This window comes from Chrysemys picta, chromosome 17, assembly GCF_011386835.1.
Source record: "Chrysemys picta bellii isolate R12L10 chromosome 17, ASM1138683v2, whole genome shotgun sequence".
Lineage (NCBI taxonomy): Eukaryota > Metazoa > Chordata > Testudines > Emydidae > Chrysemys > Chrysemys picta.
Window position 1 is genome coordinate 1,381,793 of NC_088807.1, and position 16,721 is coordinate 1,398,513.

The 16,721-nt window shown below is 63.1% G+C and overlaps 1 protein-coding gene across 7 annotated transcripts in view; it reads left to right on the forward strand.

Annotated features, from left to right (window-relative positions):
- Window positions 1-15,352, forward strand: part of SIPA1L3 (signal induced proliferation associated 1 like 3) — a 116,607-nt gene extending 101,255 nt beyond the window's left edge. For all 7 annotated transcript variants that reach the window (XM_065571383.1, XM_065571382.1, XM_065571386.1 and 4 more), the window contains 9 exons: window positions 3,390-3,508; window positions 4,409-4,821; window positions 6,146-6,367; window positions 8,046-8,208; window positions 8,578-8,779; window positions 10,188-10,331; window positions 13,030-13,141; window positions 13,622-13,703; window positions 13,992-15,352. In XM_065571383.1, coding sequence (XP_065427455.1) covers window positions 3,390-3,508; window positions 4,409-4,821; window positions 6,146-6,367; window positions 8,046-8,208; window positions 8,578-8,779; window positions 10,188-10,331; window positions 13,030-13,141; window positions 13,622-13,703; window positions 13,992-14,138 — 1,604 coding nt within the window. In that variant the 3' untranslated portion in view covers window positions 14,139-15,352. The remainder of the gene's footprint in view (window positions 1-3,389; window positions 3,509-4,408; window positions 4,822-6,145; window positions 6,368-8,045; window positions 8,209-8,577; window positions 8,780-10,187; window positions 10,332-13,029; window positions 13,142-13,621; window positions 13,704-13,991) is intronic.
- Window positions 15,353-16,721: the final 1,369 nt, after the last annotated feature.

The following is a 16,721-nucleotide window of genomic DNA, read 5'->3' on the forward strand; positions in this document are numbered from 1 at the left end:
GCCTCTCCTCGCTTCTGTCCTCTGGCTGGAACCGGCTGGTTAGGTCACTGGGTCCTCACTCTGCAGCCCATTGTCCGCCCACTGGCCAGAACCGGCTGCGTCTCCTCAACTGGGCCTCCGGGTCACCAGGTCACCGGTTGCTGGGGTATCCATCCTCCAGGCCATCGGCTGGGTCCCCAAGTCCTCTCTCCAGTCCTCTGCAAAATAAACTCCCTCTCCCCTCCCCTCTGTTAAACCAGTAACACCCAGGGAAACTGAGTCCCACCCCCTCCGCATGCAAACCATTGAAAACTCCACAGAAAACAAGAAAACCCCCCACTTCGTCACAGGGGGGAGGGGAAACTGAGGCACGCAATTGCCCACGGTCACGTGGCAAGTCAGTGGCAGAACTGGGAATAGAACCCAGGTTTCCAGACCCTCAGGCCGGTGCTGTGTCCACTCTGCCATTCTGACAAATCTTGACTGAGCTCCTGGCCTCAGTAATAGCCTGCAGCGGGGAGTCCCGCGGATCAGGTCTGCCATCAGCTCTGTAGAAGGGTTCTGTGCCTTTCTTCTCTCCACACTCAATTGGCTGTTTTCGAGAGGAGGAGAAATCAATGAATAGAAACATGCTGAAAAGCAGACGCTGGATTTCTCCCACCTTTTCTCTGGGCTGGTCTGGCCCCAGCCCCCCAGTGGGTTGGTGACTGCTAGTTCACTTCTGTTTCGCCAGCCAAGTGGGAGACTATTTCTTTATAGATCCTGTTTCCAGAGGGCGCTGACGGGCCTGCTCTACGGGGAGAGCCCCAAAGGTGGGGCGTTGATACAACAGCCCAGGCAGATCCTGTCTCCTGGAGCTGCCATTAACACGAGTGGGAGCGGCTGCCTCACCGTGGCAGAAACTCAAAGCTATTAGAGAAGGGATGTTAAAATTCCCAGCCTGTGATATCTTCCCTAGAGGAGCCTCCGTGCTTGGCCAGCCAGGTTACTGACCTGGTGTATTCACCTCAAGGGTCAGAGGAGATACAGGTGCGATAAACTCTCTCGCTGTCCGACGTTAGAACAGTACTGAAAGGGATCAGGGGGAGGGTTCCTCGGGTGGCTGGCATTCGTTCTAAAGCTGAAAGTTTATTGCCCAAACACAAACGAGCATTTATAGTGAAACTGAACTCGAGTTATTATACCAGAAAAACCTCATTGAAACCTATTTAAGCCTCTCTGCCTTTGGAGGCAGACTTTGCAGTCTCCTTTTTTCATTAACAACCATGCATTGGTGCAGAGGAGAGGGGTGATTTGACTCCGTGCTGATAGTATTTGCCGCTCCTGTTGGTAACAGACAGACCCGAGGTGGAGGAGGGCCGGGTAGCAAAGTGGGGAAAGGCGGCTTTGGGTGTTGTCTCTGGGACACTGGATGGCTGGTCAGTTACGAATGGATGCTTTGGCTGGTAGGTCATCTGGGGCAGCTGGTGCTTGGACCCCGGTTCGCATTCCACTCAGGGACGTCGTCTGCCATCTCATCTGGCTGTGCTGAGGCCGCCCAGGTGGCTTCAGGCTTCGATTAGAAGCGGAGAGTGAGAGACAGGACAGGAGGAAAGAAATGGTGGGGAAGAGCGTAACACAACAGGGACGGGAAGGGAACAGGCTCTGCTCTGGCTCTGCGGTGTGACAAGTAGCTGTCCCCACCATGGGCTGAGATAAAACACCAAGCTCCTTACACGGGAGTGAGGCCTGCCGGAAATCTGCTCCCTCAGCCTCGGGGGCTGAGACCGGAGCTGCCGAGACTCTCGGTCTCTCTTTAAGAACCCCCAAAAGGGGAAAATCCAGGAGCATAGTTCATCCCTCGTTATTCCGGCCGACAATTAGGCCTAATATCCCACGCCCCGATTTTGGTGCAGTAATTTCCAGCTCCACGTGGTCTGTTTTTAGCAGGTGATGGTGCTGTTAACCCAGGCCATGAGTCACTCGTGCTGGTGGCGGTTTGCACTGGCTCAGTCTGTCGGGTTTTCTTGCCCTTGTTCATAACATTTGTTATTCCAGTGTTCATTCCCCAGCAGGCCAAAAGTTCCAGGTATTGGGACCTCTTGTGAACTTTCACATGCTCCTTACAGAGAGCTCCCCAGGAATGTGTGGGCCCAGTTATCACCAGAGGTCAGGGCCTCTGTTGTGCCCAGAGCCCATGAACAGTCCCTGCCTCAAACAGCGGGAGGAGAACAGAGCCCATAGAGGCAGGTCATGGGCCGAGATAGGAGTAGAGACTAGGCGTCCTGTCTGCCTGGCCCACCCGCTTCTCCCCAGAATCAGACACCCAGAACCTACTGGATGCAGCCGGACTCAGCAGCTGTTTTGGCTGGCAGGAACGCTGCCCCCGAGGGACTGGAGCTGTTCGAGTTCTCCATGTGCCCGTCACTAACAGGGAGTTAGGACTGGATTGGTTCCCCCTTGGATGGGGCTGTTTTGTGGCAGATGGTTTACCCCTCGCTGAATCCTTTGCTCATGGCTTGCTTCTCTTGGGGAGGTGCTGTGCTGGCCCTGGGCATGCCCAGGTGGTTTGGGGACCAGGTGGAGGTGCCAAGCACTGCCTTGTGAGCAGTGGGCCCCTTTGAGGGGTCTCAGACTGGCCAGTCAGCCCTGAGTCACGGTACGCCTCAATCTCTCCGGGGCACATTTTCCAAGCGCCTAGGGGACTTAGGCTCCTCCCTGCATGTTTTGGAAATGTGACTTAGGCCTGCCGTGCTCTTGACTTAGGAAAATGTTCCCCTCTCTGTGTCCCCGCTCTTCCCTGCCCTCAGGTGGTGAGGCAAGGAGCAGGTTAATGTGAGTGAGGCCGGGGGGTTGCAGGAACGGGGCCATAGCCCCACTCAGCGGGAAGGGGAGACAGCGACAAGCCCTTAGCGCAGACACCGGGGAGCAGCCGCACACGGCTGGTCAGTGTCAGCAACGGGCGATTTCCTTCAGCGGGATTATGAACAACGCCAAATCCCTCTGACCAGCCACCATCTGGCTAGGGCAGCACAGCTGTGAGCGCACCAGCTCGGAGCGCCCACCAGCAGGCTCTGCCGCGGCCCTGGCATGCTCGCTCCTTGGGAGGGTCCGCTCCAGCGGTATGGCTTAGGGTGCGGCTGGGAAGTAGCGTCGGTGTTGAGCGGGAGGTGCTCTTCCTTCTGGGAGAGCCCAGTGCTGCGTCAATGGGGGCTGGCCTGGACAAGGGAGGAGCAGTGCCCTGTCCCCTAGTGGCTGCGATTGCAGGAGCCGACGTTCTAGCCATGGCTAATTACCAGCTCCCTAAAGCTGCCCTGTGCTGCTGTGCAGTGGCACTGCGCTCCTTTCACCGCAGGGCAGGGTGGGGCGGGGATCCACGGGGCCTGCTGTGCGTGTCGTTCCTGATGTGGCGTGGTGGTGGATTGTTGCAGAGCCCCTGTGGCACGTGCCGGTGCAGTCCAGGCTCCCTGCTGCGACGGGGAGCAGCATGAGCAAGCGGCCCAGCAGACAGGAGCTGGCAGGAAAGGATTCTTCCAACCGGCCTTCCAAAGTGAGTGGAGCTTCTCTCCGTATGGGCACTGTTACAGCATGCAAGCCCCTCCGCCCCAGCCCTTGTGAGCCGTGGGGCCGTCCTGGCTCTCCCCTGGTGAGAAGCAGGCGGCTCGGTTCGTAGGGTTTGTCTCGTGCAGAGGCCTTGCCCATGGGGAGGCGACCGCGCGGGGGCAGATACCCCAGGGAAGCTGAGCCCCTGTGTCAGCGTCTGCCCCCAGTTGAAGGGGAGCTGTTGTTCTGGGGGTGGTGGCCAGGCAGTAAGCGCTGCCCCAGGTTGTGTGCTCAGCATGGTTCCCAGCACTGTGTGCTTTAGGAAGGGCCGTGCTATGTCCTGAGAGCAATACCCACCTGAGCGCGTCTCCGGGAGCGTTTGGCGCCGGGGCAGAGCCAGTCACTGGTCCAGTTAGACCCATTTGTCAGCAGGAGAGGCGCTGCAAGCCCCATGGCTGAGCAATGGAGCCGCTCGGCGGCTGTCCTGGCTTGGCAGCGCTGCACGAGAGCTCTGCTCCGTCACATCCCCAAAGCAGGCCAGCCTCCGCTGCAGCGTAGTCTGGGCACGGCTGTTGTCTAACCTGCCGGGCACAGCCGTCCTGCTGCGGGTGATACTTTCGAATGCCCCGGTGACAGCGCGCCGTCCCCGTGATCTCCCCAGCGAGTACACCGCTGCTAGTCTGTGTGCCAGTGACCTCAGGCGTGGCCCCAACCGACCCGCTGGGCTGCACCCGCCTTCCCCAGACCCAGCAATCGGAAAGGACCCCAGCCCTGCCGAGTTACCTGGAGCCCCACGGCTCTCCCGGGGGCTCCCCGGCTGGGCGGCGCTCAGCCCCCCAGTGGTGGGCGCGCAGCGGGAGTCCAGGGCGCCGTTCTCCGGTGACCCGCGGAGGGGCTGTCTTTGCAGGGTGAGGCTCAGTACTCCAGCCACTCCAGCAGCAACACGCTGTCCAGCAACGCCTCCAGCAGCCACAGTGACGAGCGCTGGTTTGACACGCCCGAGCCTGCCGAGGGTGAGCCAGACCCCGTCTCCAAGGGGGGCTCCAGCGACAGCGGCATTGACACCACGCTCTACGCCAAGCCCTCCCGCCTGGGGCCGCAGCGAGACCAGCTGCCCAAAGCCCCGCCGGGCTCTGCCCACTACGCCAGCCTGCACGAGAGCGGGGCCAGGCCCGGGAGCAAGAGGAGGGAGCCTTCGCCCGCCGTCAGCGCGGGCAGCCACAGCCGAGGCTACCGGCCCAAGCTATACGCCACAGGGGCCGGCGCGGCCGGGCCTGCCGCAGCCCCCAGCCATGGCAGTGAGCTCTTCAAGCAGCCAAGGTAACCCGGCCTGCGCAGCCCGGAGCGCTGGGTGGGGATGGGAGGGAAGCAGGGGAACCCCCCCACCACCAGCAATGGGAAGGCTCCAGGGCTCTGCTTGAGCTCTTGCTGGGAGGCTGACAGAGGTGGGAACTGGGGACGAGCCAGTTCCCTGGCCAGCCACTTCCTTCCTCCGCCGGTGCTTGGAGCTGGTCGTGCTGTGCCAGGCTGGGTGCGAGACGCTGGCCGGGGAGGTCTGAGCACGCAGCAAAATACCCAGGAACTGCCGAGAGGTAGGTGGGGGAAGGGCTGAGGCCTGGCGTAAACGTAGCTCAGATCGGATGGGTGATGTCCTGGTACCACTGCAAAGACCCTGCTTTCGTGCTGGGGACAGAGTCTGCAGCCCTCTCTGTGGCCCAGCTTGGGGGAGGGGTTACATCTGGCTCCCCCCCCGCTGTGGGGCTGTTGGTTGGGGGAGCTCCTGGGGTGTCACTTTCAGGCCTTTCTCTGTAACCACCAAGGCACAGAACCCCCTAATCACATGACTCCAGCAGCTGGGCCCTAAAGGAAAAACGCCCCAAATCTCATGAGTTGGCAACACCCTGCTTGTCCGCTAGTGCTCATCTCCCCCCCGCCCCCCCCGCCAGGTTTGCTATCTCAGCCGTGTTTAAGGGACACCGGATCTGTTCCACTGAAACAGTGAAATGCAGCTACAGCTCCTACCCCAGCCACGACTCCCCTGCCAGGTTCTGGGGTTTTACAGCCCCGTGTTTGCTTGATCCCCTCTCCCCAGCTAGAGGGGCAGCCGGGAGAGTGATTCTCTTCAAAGCACCGTTCCCCTCTCACAGTCACAAACTGGAAACTCCGAGCCAAATAGACTTTACACACAAACTTCGGGGGGTCACGATTCCGGGAGTGATTTGGGGGTGCCTGTCCAGGGTCCCCGTTCACAGGTCGGGCTTTACAGGGTCTCCAGTCCCTGCTCACAGCTGCATATCTTGCCCCGTTGTGAAACCAGCAGGTCAGACGTTCTCAGGCAGGGCTGGTTTGTAAAGTGCCAGTGTCCCTTTAAATGCTCAGACCCGCTGAAGCCCAGAGACTGGGCCACGTGCTAGTCTCTGGCCCAAACCCAGCGCTGCCGCGGAGCAGCAGATTTTTAATCCCAACCCAGAAACCTCCCGGGTTTTGTACCGGTTGTGGTGTTTTAAAAGGGGGGAGGAAAGGGGGTCACCCCAGAGTGGCGTGTTCCCAGCCAGGGGGCACTGGTGCTGGGGGTGAAATCGGATTTCCGCCTGACCTGGAATTGATTTGATTTCGTTTTTTGTTTGTTTGTTTTACTTTGTAGTAATTTCAGTTTGCGACAAGGCCGCCCTGCTCAGGGTTACAAAACGCCCGTGGCTGAGAATCCCAGGCCCCCACACATGTCCCAGTCCAGCTCCTTCCAGCTGTCTGCCTCTGTCCCCAAATCCTTCTTTTCCAAACAGACCAGCAGGAACAAGCCCGCGTTGGGGTGGAAGAGAGCCGAGGAGACCCCCACGAGACCTGTGGCCTTCACAGACCCAAAGAAGTAAGTGCTTCTCATTGGGCCGCCGGCTGGTGGGTTGGGCTGAGCAGAGCGCCAGGCGAGCGGGATCTCTGCCATGGGGATTGGCCAAGTCAGTGGTACTCGAGCGATAGCCTTCAGTAGCTTCTCGTCCGCTGCCTCGGTGCACGTCGGACCGTGAGTTCTGAGCCGAGCTCACTCCTACCGGTGCCCCGGCCCCCAGCCCGGGCAGCTCTTGCTTGGTACCTGAGGAGGTGGGCATAGGCGGCCCCCCGTGGGCACCAGTGCAGGTCTGCAGCTGCCGCCAGCACATGGGCCTGAGTGCAGGGTGGGAGGAGCTGGAACGAGGGGTCTGAATCTCCCCGCCCCCCCCACGCAGGAAGGCAGGAGGGCCCCTGCTCTGGGCCACCTCTCACAGGGCATGGAGAAAGGCTCTGGCATCTCGGCATGGGTAGCTGTGCCCACAAGGATGCACGCAAACCCCTCCAGCACAACAGGGGTTAAAGTCCGAGGTCAGAGAGGATGGCGGCCATGTGCCTGTCTCGGACCACTCCTGCCCAGCGTGGCGCTCCCACCAGAGAGGGCCACGGCTCTTTGCTGCGTGGCCAGACGCGCTGTGGGCCTGCCATTGCCGCAATGCATCTCTGCAAGAGGCAGCCGGGAGCCGTGCCTCCCGGCCTTTCGCCTAGCAAGGCTGGTGGATGAAAAGGAGACCAAAGCCGTGGCCCCGTTCCTGGGGTTTAGGGCCTGCCCTTCTCACTCGCAGGCTCCGTCGTTCCCCTGCCTCCTACAAAGGCTAATAAACGGCGCAGCCCCTGGTCTCACCTGCCCCACTGGATCCATTGCTGCTCCCGCGCCGGCCAGGGCATGAGAAGCACTCCAGAAAAGCCAGGATTGGGCCAGTCACTGCCTGGGCAGAGCTTTTCCTGCCCATCTCTGCCGGGCCCCAGCTCGGGCTGTCGAATCGCACCACCCGTGAATCTCCTAATCAGACATGCCCAGTGGGGAGGACTCCTGGGTTGTAACCCCACATCTCACCTGCTGTACCTTTAGCAAGTCACAGCTCTGTTCCTCAGTTTCCCTGCCTATCTCTGTGTTTGTCCAGACCATATGCTCTTTGGACTGTCTCACTGGTCCTGTGCACGGGGCCCCGATCTCGGCCGGGGTCTGGGCATCGCCCAGCCCAACAGGGCCCGGATCTCGGTCGGGGTCTGGGTGGCGCCCAGCACAACGGGACCCTGATCTCGGTCAGCGCCCAGCGCGATGGGGCCCCAATCTCAGCCGGGGTCAGTGGGCAGTATCCAGCCTGATGGGGTCCCGATCTCAGCCGGGGTCAGTGGGCACAGCTGTCCTACAAATAACTCGCACCGGGCAGAAATTTGTGAGAAAAATGATGGTTTCCATCACTCCTGCGTTGGCTCGATGCTTTACAAATGGAGTCTCTGTTCCTGCCCCAGAGAGCTGACGAGTGACGCCCGAATCCAGCCGGAGCACCGGGGCAGACAGAGTTTTCCATAGGATTCAAAGGAGCAGGGGGTGGGGGCTCGCCTGCCCGATAGAAGGGCTGTAAACACCCAGGGGCTTTGGGAGGCAGACACCCCTCTTGCCTACGGGCATTGACCATCGGGCCTGCCGTGCTCTTGGCTAACGGGACTGCTCCTGGAGCCAGTCTCTGAGCACGTCCCCTCCCACGCTGCTCTAGGCAAATCGACATGAACACCAAGAACGTCTTTGGGCAGCCCAGGCTGCGGGCGTCACTCCGGGACCTGCGCTCCCCCCGCAAGAACTACAAGTCCACCATTGAGGACGACCTGAAGAAGCTCATCATTATGGACGGCTTGGGCCCGGAGCCAGAGAGAGCCATGGTGCGTGCAGGCCGACAGGGTGGGCCCCACTAACAAGGGGGACTCTGCTCCCTGCCCATCCATCTAACAGCAGTGTTGAGGCTCCAGTGGGCCGGACTCTTGGGTTCTGTTCCCAGCTCTGGGCAGGGAGTGGGGGCTGGGGAGCCAGGGTTCCATCCCCAGCTCTGTCACTTATCTAGTGTGTGACCTTGGGCGAATCCCTTCCCCTCTCTGTGCCTCAGTTTCCCCTCCCACACAGCTCTTTGGGGCAGGAACAGTCGCTCACTGTGCCGTCCCCAGCCCCAGTCTCCAATGAGGCTGCTCGGTGCTGATGTGACACCCCCAGTAGTGACCCCGGGTTATCGTGGGAAGTAACTGTTTCTGCGACAGTCTCCGCAGAAGACTCTCCAGCGGACGTTATCAGACGAGAGCCTGTGCAGCGGGAGGAGAGACGCCAGCTACGCCAACGCCACCTGCTTCGAACAGTCCCTGGCCAGCGACGTCCTCTTCACCAGCACCTATCCATCCAACACGCTGCCCACCCGGCGGCAGCACCCGCAGCCGGGCAGCGGCGGCCTCCCCGAGAAGAAATGTGAGTATGGCACGGGTCTCGGTAAGAGTGGGGGGCTGGCAGCCAGGAGTCCTGGGTTCTGGCTCTGGGAGGGGAGTGGGGGCTGGTGGGTTAGAGCAGGAGGGGGCTGGGAGCCAGGACTCCTGGGTTCTGGCTCTGGGAGGGGAGTGGGGGCTAGTGGTTAGAGCAGGGGGTGAGGCTGGGAGCCAGGACTCCTGGGTTCTGTCCCTGGCTCTGGGAGGGGAATGGGGGCTGGTGGTTAGAGCAGGGGGCTGGGAGCCAGGACTCCTGGGTTCTGGCTCTGGGAGGGGAGTGGGGGCTGGTGGGTTAGAGCAGGAGGGGGCTGGGAGCCAGGACTCCTGGGTTCTGGCTCTGGGAGGAGAATGAGGGCTAGTGGTTAGAGCAGGGGGTGAGGCTGGGAGCCAGGACTCCTGGGTTCTGTCCCTGGCTCTGGGAGGGGAATGGGGGCTGGTGGTTAGAGCAGGGAGCTGGCAGCCAGGACTCCTGGGTTCTGGCTCTGGGAGGGGAGTGGGGGCTAGTGGTTAGAGCAGGGGGTGAGGCTGGGAGCCAGGACTCCTGGGTTCTGGCTCTGGGAGGGGAGTGGGGGCTGGTGGTTAGAGCAGGGGGCTGGGAGCCAGGACTCCTGGGTTCTATCCCCAGCTCTGCCACTGGCCTGCTGTGTGACTCCGGCTGCGTCACTTCCCCTCGCTGTGAAAGGGGCGGTGATGTACCGTGGTTGGGGGTCCCTAGGTGACGAATGTGAGAGAGAGGCAGGGTAGCGTGTGACATTGGTGCTGCCGTCCGTCAGGAGCGCACACAGGGGCCTGCCTGGCAGAGAGATGTCATGCGCTGCACGTGTGCTTGTTAGCTGACGAGAGCTGGTTCTCCCCGCGGGTGGGCGCAGCTCCCCCTCTGGGAAGAGCCAGGGCGTCTCCATCCAGCCCCAGGCGGGTCTCCTTGAACCGTCACGGGACCGGCCCCTTCCTTCCCTCTCTCCCACGTGCCTCTGCCTGGACGTGTCATTGCACGTCGGTCCCTCCTCCCAGCGCTGGCCCGATTCTTGCCAGTGGCCATGAGGCAAGGCCCCGCTGGCAGATCGCCCCAGGCTCCAGTTAGGTGCTGGAGAAGGGCCCCACGCGGGGTGGGGTCTGTGGGTGTGTGCGGGGCCCCAGCGTCGGTTCCAGGAGCTGGGGTGGGGCTGGATCCAAGGGTTGGAGCATGTAGATTCTGCAGACCAGCCCCAATGTGCTAATGGGGATGATTGGTTGACCCACAAGCTGGGGTGCTCACCCCCAGGCTACACTTGGCCCCGGCATAACCACAGGGCAATGGGGGGGAGCTGGCAGCAGGGCAGCGTGCTGCTCCGGGGGGTGCTGGGCCTGCTTCCCGGCGCTCCGAGCGTCCTCTGACCCCTCTGCTCTCCCCAAAGCCACCATCTCTGCCTCGGAGCTGTCACTGAGCGACGCGCGGGACAAGCCTCCCAGACGCCTCGACCCGGGGCTGATGCCCCTGCCCGACACGGCAGCTGGCCTGGAATGGTCCAGCCTGGTCAACGCTGCAAAGGCCTATGAAGGTAGGAGCCCCGGCGTTTGCAGAACACTGGCTCCCCGCGGCCAGGGAGCTGAGCCGTGGCCTGCCAGCGTGGGGGTGCTGCTGGCTGCCAGTTTGCGAGCCGTGCCGCACCCAGACAGCGTGGGGGGTGCTGCTGGCTGCCAGTTCGCCGAGCCGCGCCCAGACAGCTGCGGCATGGGGAAAGTATTGCCCAGTTAATGGCAGCGAGAGGGAAACTGAGGCACGACCTCCCTTTGCAGGAGGCGACGGTGATTGATACTGACTGTAGCCTCATTGGCCGTAGAGCTCTGAGAACGGAGCTGGGGGGGGGGCAGGTGCTGGAACTAGGGGTGCGGCGGGGCTGCAGCACCCCCTGGCTTGAAGTGGTTTCCATCCTATCTAGGGTTTACAGTTGGGTTCAATGGCTCCCAGCCCCCCATGGTACACACTGGTCCAGCGCCCTGGGGCTGGGGGCAGCAGGGCGGGACGTGCCATGGGGGTTGGTGGGACAGTGACAGGAAGTGGGTATGAATTGGGGGTTTCAAAGCCACATGGCTAACGTGAGTCATTTGTGCACCGTTCGTGAGTCTCCTCCCCGTGAGAGCTGCTGTCCCTCTGCTCCATCTCTGCCACCCCTCCTAGCTCCGACTCAGAGCCAGGGAGCCCCAGGCCAGCGGGACCGGGCAGAGTCCCTCACGTTGTCCCCTGCCAGCTCAGCACTTGGTCAGTGTCCTCCAGAGGGAGGGGTGGGCCCCAGGTTCAGAGCCGTCCTGTGATTTGGGGGGCTTGGCTCAAGTCCCCAGAGCGGGAGCGGATTCCAAGGGGTGTCCCCGTCGGGTCTCTTCGCAGCTGCCCGGGTGGGCGATGGGCTCTTGGCCGTGGGGTGTCTGTAGGGTGGCACTGGGCGTGCGAGGAGGAGAACGGTCTGCGCTGGGTGGGTTCCCTGGGCGCGGTGCTGCAGGAGCTTGGAGCAGCTGGTCACAACGGTCCCTGTGAGCAGGGCCCCTGCTCGGATTCCCTCGTTTCTGCCCCAGACCTGTCCTGCCACAGGTGGGGTGAGCAAGGGGCTGGTGGCTTTGCTACTGCCCGTTCCACTGGAATCCAGTAGAACCCGTCCCCCTTCCCAGCCGGCGTAACCCCAGCAGCGCTACGGCTGCCCTGGGAGCCAGGCCTCACCCAGGCTGGCAGTGCCTGGCGAAAGGCTCCGTCTGGGCCGGCTCCGCCCAGCGCCCTCGAGCCACAATGGGTCCGGACCTGTCGAATCTCCTGTCTGTGCGTCACGCTCACGTGGCCGGGAGCCCCACCCCAGGAGACGCACGGGAGCCCTTGTCGTGCGGCTCAGGGAGAAATACGGGCGCCCAGCACCCTGCTGTGACCGAGACCCCTCCTCAGGTAGGAGGCTGTTCCCCTGGCGCTGCGCCAGCCCCGAGGCCCTGCTGGCTTGGGGCAGCGCCGTTAGTGGTTAGAGCACAGAGCTGGGCCCCAGGAAGCAATGGGGCCTGGTCGTGGGGGAGCAGGGGGGGAGGTGGGGAGCAGGGCCAACGCTGTGTGCGGGGCCCAGTGTATCCATCAGCTCACACTGCTGCCCCTCCCCACGTCCAGCGTCTTGGGGGTGGGGGGGCTTTGCTGGTGAGGTGCCCCCCCGCACCAGCTCTCGCAGGCTGTGCAGACGGCAGTCTCCAAATTAGCCTGAAAATCCCCCGGGTCCCCTCGCGCTGTGGGGCGCTGTGGGGCGAGCTGCTCCTCACCGTACCCGGCTGCCGACTCTAGACAATGTTGGGTCCGGCTCGTCACCTCGCCTGGGACTTCCCCAGGGAGCCGCGGCCTCGCCAGCCTCCCAGCCAACGTGGCAAACTAAACAGCCCCTGTTTGGGCAAGGCTGCTAGCCTGGGGAGAGGAGCTGAGTGCCGCGGGAGGCCAGCGCTGGAAGATCTGAGCCCCCGCGGATTCTCACCGCCCTGTCTCTTCCCATTCCCCCCTTCCCGCATTGACATGTACCGATCTGTGGGGGTGGGTGCCTGCTTCAGCCCCACACAAATACCCCCCACCCCGTTCCTAACCGTGCCTGTTCAACCCCCGGATTTCCGCTTGGAAGAGAAAGGCGTGGAGCCAGAGAGCCGTGGGGCAGCAGGGTTAACTCTGGAAGGGGCTGCAGGTGTGTGAGGAGGGGCCATGGCAGCGGGTCCATGGGCTCGGCAGGGGTGTCCTGCAAGGGCCCCGGTGGAGACTGGCGCCCCTAGCCGGGGGGGGAGGGGGGACTTGTGCCGTGGGCGTTTCCCCCTACCTGCATTTGACGTGGTTCAAACTTTCCCGTGGCCTTTTGGCCATGGCACGTCACCCTGCCTGGGAAACGGCCATGGCCACGCAGCAGGAGTCCTGCTGGCCCGGTCTCTGCCCACGGACCCCCCAGCCGCCGGCCGGCAATGCTGCAGGACGGGCAGTCAGTGTGCGACTCCTCTGGGGCTGAGATGCTGGGCTGGCAGCCCCTGACGCCCACGGAGGGCTGCGCGGGCCAGGCGTGAGTCAGGCCGGGGGCGCTGCCTGGTAACGGGGCTCCGGGAGGAGCTTCTCTCCGGCACGCAGCAGTGACTCAGGGGCTGCCACAGCTCCGCAAACAGCTTCGTGCTCTGGCGAGGGCTGAGGCGGGCAGGGCCCAGGCGGCGCGGGTCCCTCCAGGCGGCATGGGCGCAGCAAAACACAGCCATCCCTTTGCCTTGCAGTGCAGAGAGCCGTCTCCCTCTTCTCCCTCAACGACTCCGCGCTGAGCCCCGACGCCCCCCCGGCGCCCAGCCTGGAGAGACAGCCCACGCCCCGCACCACGCCCACCATGAGGTAAGCAGGGAGCCCGCGGGAGCCTGGCTCCTGCCCCTCTCTGTAATGGGGGGGCCGGGCAGAGGCTGGCGGGCAGTTGTGTCTAGCAGCAGGCCTGGGCTGCGGGCGAGGGCTCAGGCAAGCCAGCGCCTCTTCCTGGTGGCAGTAACCCAGCCAACCTTTCAGCGTGTCTCCTGGCATGGCTATCCATGGAGCTGGCGCTGCAGCCAGAGCGCCACGGGGCAGGGCGCCGTGGGAGCCGTCTGCCAGTGAGCGGAGAGCCTGGGGAGCCCCCATCACAGCTGTGTGTGTCTGTAGGGCAGCGCTAGCCTTTCATCCTTCCCCATTTGACACCCACAGCCTGTTCCCTGCCCCGATGCTGCCCTGGCTTGCGCTCCCCAGGGGCTGCATCAGGTCTCCGCAGCCCTGCCAGCTGCCCTGGCCCGCGCTGGGTCCCCCGGCAGGCCGGCGAGACGCATTGACCCATGTTTTCTCCCCCAGCGAGGAGCTGCCCGTGGACCTGACGGGAAAGGTGTGTCAGCTGGAGGCCATGCTGAAGCAGCTACACAGCGACCTGCAGAAAGTAAGGGGCTCGCATCGGGGCTGCCCCCTTCCCCTCCTGTTGGCCCCACCGGGCAGCCCCTTCTCTCTGCCACTGGGCAGCCTCTCAGAAAGCGCCATCGGGCAGGAGTGTCTGTGCCCGGGGGCTGGGGTGCCTAGCGGGTTTGAGCCAGGTGGGCTGGGAGCCAGGACTCCTGGGTTCACTCCTTGCTCCCGTTTGCTGTGGAGCTGTGAGAAGGCTGGTGGCCCGGCCGGGGATGGGGCTGGCTGCAGCCGGGAGCTCTCCAAACACCCCCCCTCTCTCGCTCAGGAGAAGCAGGACAAGGTGGTGCTGCAGGCGGAGGTGGCCAATCTGCGCCAGAACAACCAGCGGCTGCAGGAGGAATCGCAGACGGCCAACGAGCAGCTGCGCAAGTTCGCCGAGATCTTCTCCAGCCCCGTGGATAAGGAGCTGTGAGCACGCGGGCGCCAGGTGCCACGCTCACCCAGCGCTGTGCCGAGATCTTCTCCAGCCCCGTGGATAAGGAGCTGTGAGCACGCGGGCGCCAGGTGCCACGCTCACCCAGCGCTGTGCCGAGATCTTCTCCAGCCCCGTGGATAAGGAGTTGTGAGCACGCGGGCGCCAGGTGCCACGCTCACCCAGCGCTGTGCCGAGATCTTCTCCAGCCCCGTGGATAAGGAGCTGTGAGCACTCGGGCGCCAGGTGCCACGCTCACCCAGCGCTGTGCCGAGATCTTCTCCAGCCCCGTGGATAAGGAGCTGTGAGCACGCGGGCGCCGGGTGCCACGCTCACCCAGCGCTGTGCCGAGATCTTCTCCAGCCCCGTGGATAAGGAGCTGTGAGCACTCGGGCGCCAGGTGCCACGCTCACCCAGCGCTGTGCCGAGATCTTCTCCAGCCCCGTGGATAAGGAGTTGTGAGCACGCGGGCGCCAGGTGCCACGCACACCCAGCGCTGTTCCCCCCGGCTGCTGGCTGGGTGGGGGCAGCCGCAGAGACCTGGGACGTGCAGTTGGCTGGAGCAACTCGCAGGGCGCTGGGGAAGCTGCTGATGTGCCGGGAGGGGCCTGTCCTTGGAAGGTGCATCGCTGGCCCTTCCACGCCTGCACCATGTCCCCAGCAATATGGGGCTAAACACGGGGATTTACAGCTCCGTATCCCTCCCCGCGGTGGCAGGGATCCATGTCTGTTCTCTGCCCTGCCACCAGGATGTTCTTGGGGCGCCCGTGCGAGCCGTGGCATCCCGTTAAACCTCATGCAAAGGGCGCTGCTGGACACCCGGGCCAGGACAGCGCCTCCTTACCCTGCATCTCCCAGCTCCTGGGCGCGAACCTCGACGAATCCAGGAACAATCCCTGTGAAATGACTTCTGCACTACGACACACAGCCTGCATCTTACGGCCAGTTCCCAGGAGAGCAATACGGAGCTGGGCAGGCTCGGCCACTGTCACCAACCATGGCTCTGTTCAGAACTTGCGGTGGTTTTTCTGGTGTAAAATAATTATAATGGGACTGTAGCCGTACTGGAGAGAATTTAAAAATTGCCCCCGACTCTGGAGAGCACTTCCTCAAAGCTAAATTATTTTCTAGCGAATGCAATGCTGAGAGCGGCTCAGGAAGTGCAAATTGATTGCACTGGAAATGTTCTTTATAAAACACTATATTTGTATAAATGAGACTGTTTGTTTGTAAGGCTCTTCTCTGAGATTTCTGTGCCTGGCGCCAGGCCGCGAGGGGCAGCGCTCGCACCAGCCGAGAGGTCAAAGCGGGGAGGCGTGTGCAGCGGCAGGAGGGAATGAACCTGCTCTTACGGCAGGGGATGCACTGAGACCCCCGGCGGGGGAGCGCCGCTTTGCCGGGGGCTGGGAGAGACGTAGGACCGGGGTCCGTCTTTCACCCCGGGCAGGGCTGTGTGAGCGCCGCCTCTGGGGTTTGGTTTGCTAAACTGCTGGATTGACACAGGGCGACCTTTGAATTTCCTTTTCTAGCTGCCTCCAGAATCCAACCGGCAGCCACTTCCCCTGCCTTTTACAGCTCGGCCCCGGGAGCCAAGCCCAGCGCTAACCACAGGGCTCCAGGAGGCTTTCCCGGCAGCTCGCACGGCTACGGTGCTTGGCTGCTTTACTTCCTTTACGCCCGAGCGGTCACCAGGCGCATGGAGCAGGAAGGTGCTAAGTTCATATCGGTGCATGAAACCTCTTGTACCTCAGCCAGCCGGCGCGGCGCGTCCCCGCTCTGCGGGCTGAGCACAGGCCAGGTCCCCGGCCGGCGCGGCGCGTCCCCGCTCTGCGGGCTGAGCACAGACCAGGTCCCCGGCCGGCGCGGCGCGTCCCGGCTCCGCGGCGCTTCAAATCAGCTTGACCGTGCAGCCTCCTGCTTGCTCCCTGCTGGCTGAGGGGGCAGCGGGCGAAGCTGGGCAGAGCAGAGCCCCTCCCCAAGTGCCTGGGCCCTGGGCCCCATCTGCAGGATCCAGCAACCCCTCCTCGTTTGGGCAGGAAAGCAAAGTAGAGCCCGGGGCTGGTGTCAGATCTCCCGGGGTAGTTCCCCCTCCCTGTGGGTCCCGCAGGCCTGCGCCCCCCTTCCCCCGGTCCCATGGCTGAGCCCTCGGGGTCACGGGCCTGGCCTTGCATGGGGGGGGTGTACATTGTCTGCGTTGTTGGATAAGGTCCTTGCGGATTAAAACCTCACAATGTGCTGGTAGAAAAAGCCGCCTTTTAAATGCCTTTGTTCCCCCTTCGGCCCCTGCTTGATTCTCCCCCCAGCAGCTCGGAGGCTTCCCTACGAAGAGGGCTCTGGCTTGCAGCCGGCAGGAGCAGCGCTAGGGGGTGTAGGACGGGAGCTCCTCGCAGGGCCCAGGGCCACTCGCCCCCCGAGAGCCGGGGTCAGATCTGACCTCCCCACCATGGGCTGGCAGCAGCTACCCAGCTCCAGCCACCTGGGGCAGAGGAGGGGTGAGTCCCCTCGGGGAGGGGGGATGCGCCCTGGGCTGGAACCAAGCCCTCAGCCCTGTCCCCCCACCCCCCCCAGGCTCCAGCCAGCCCC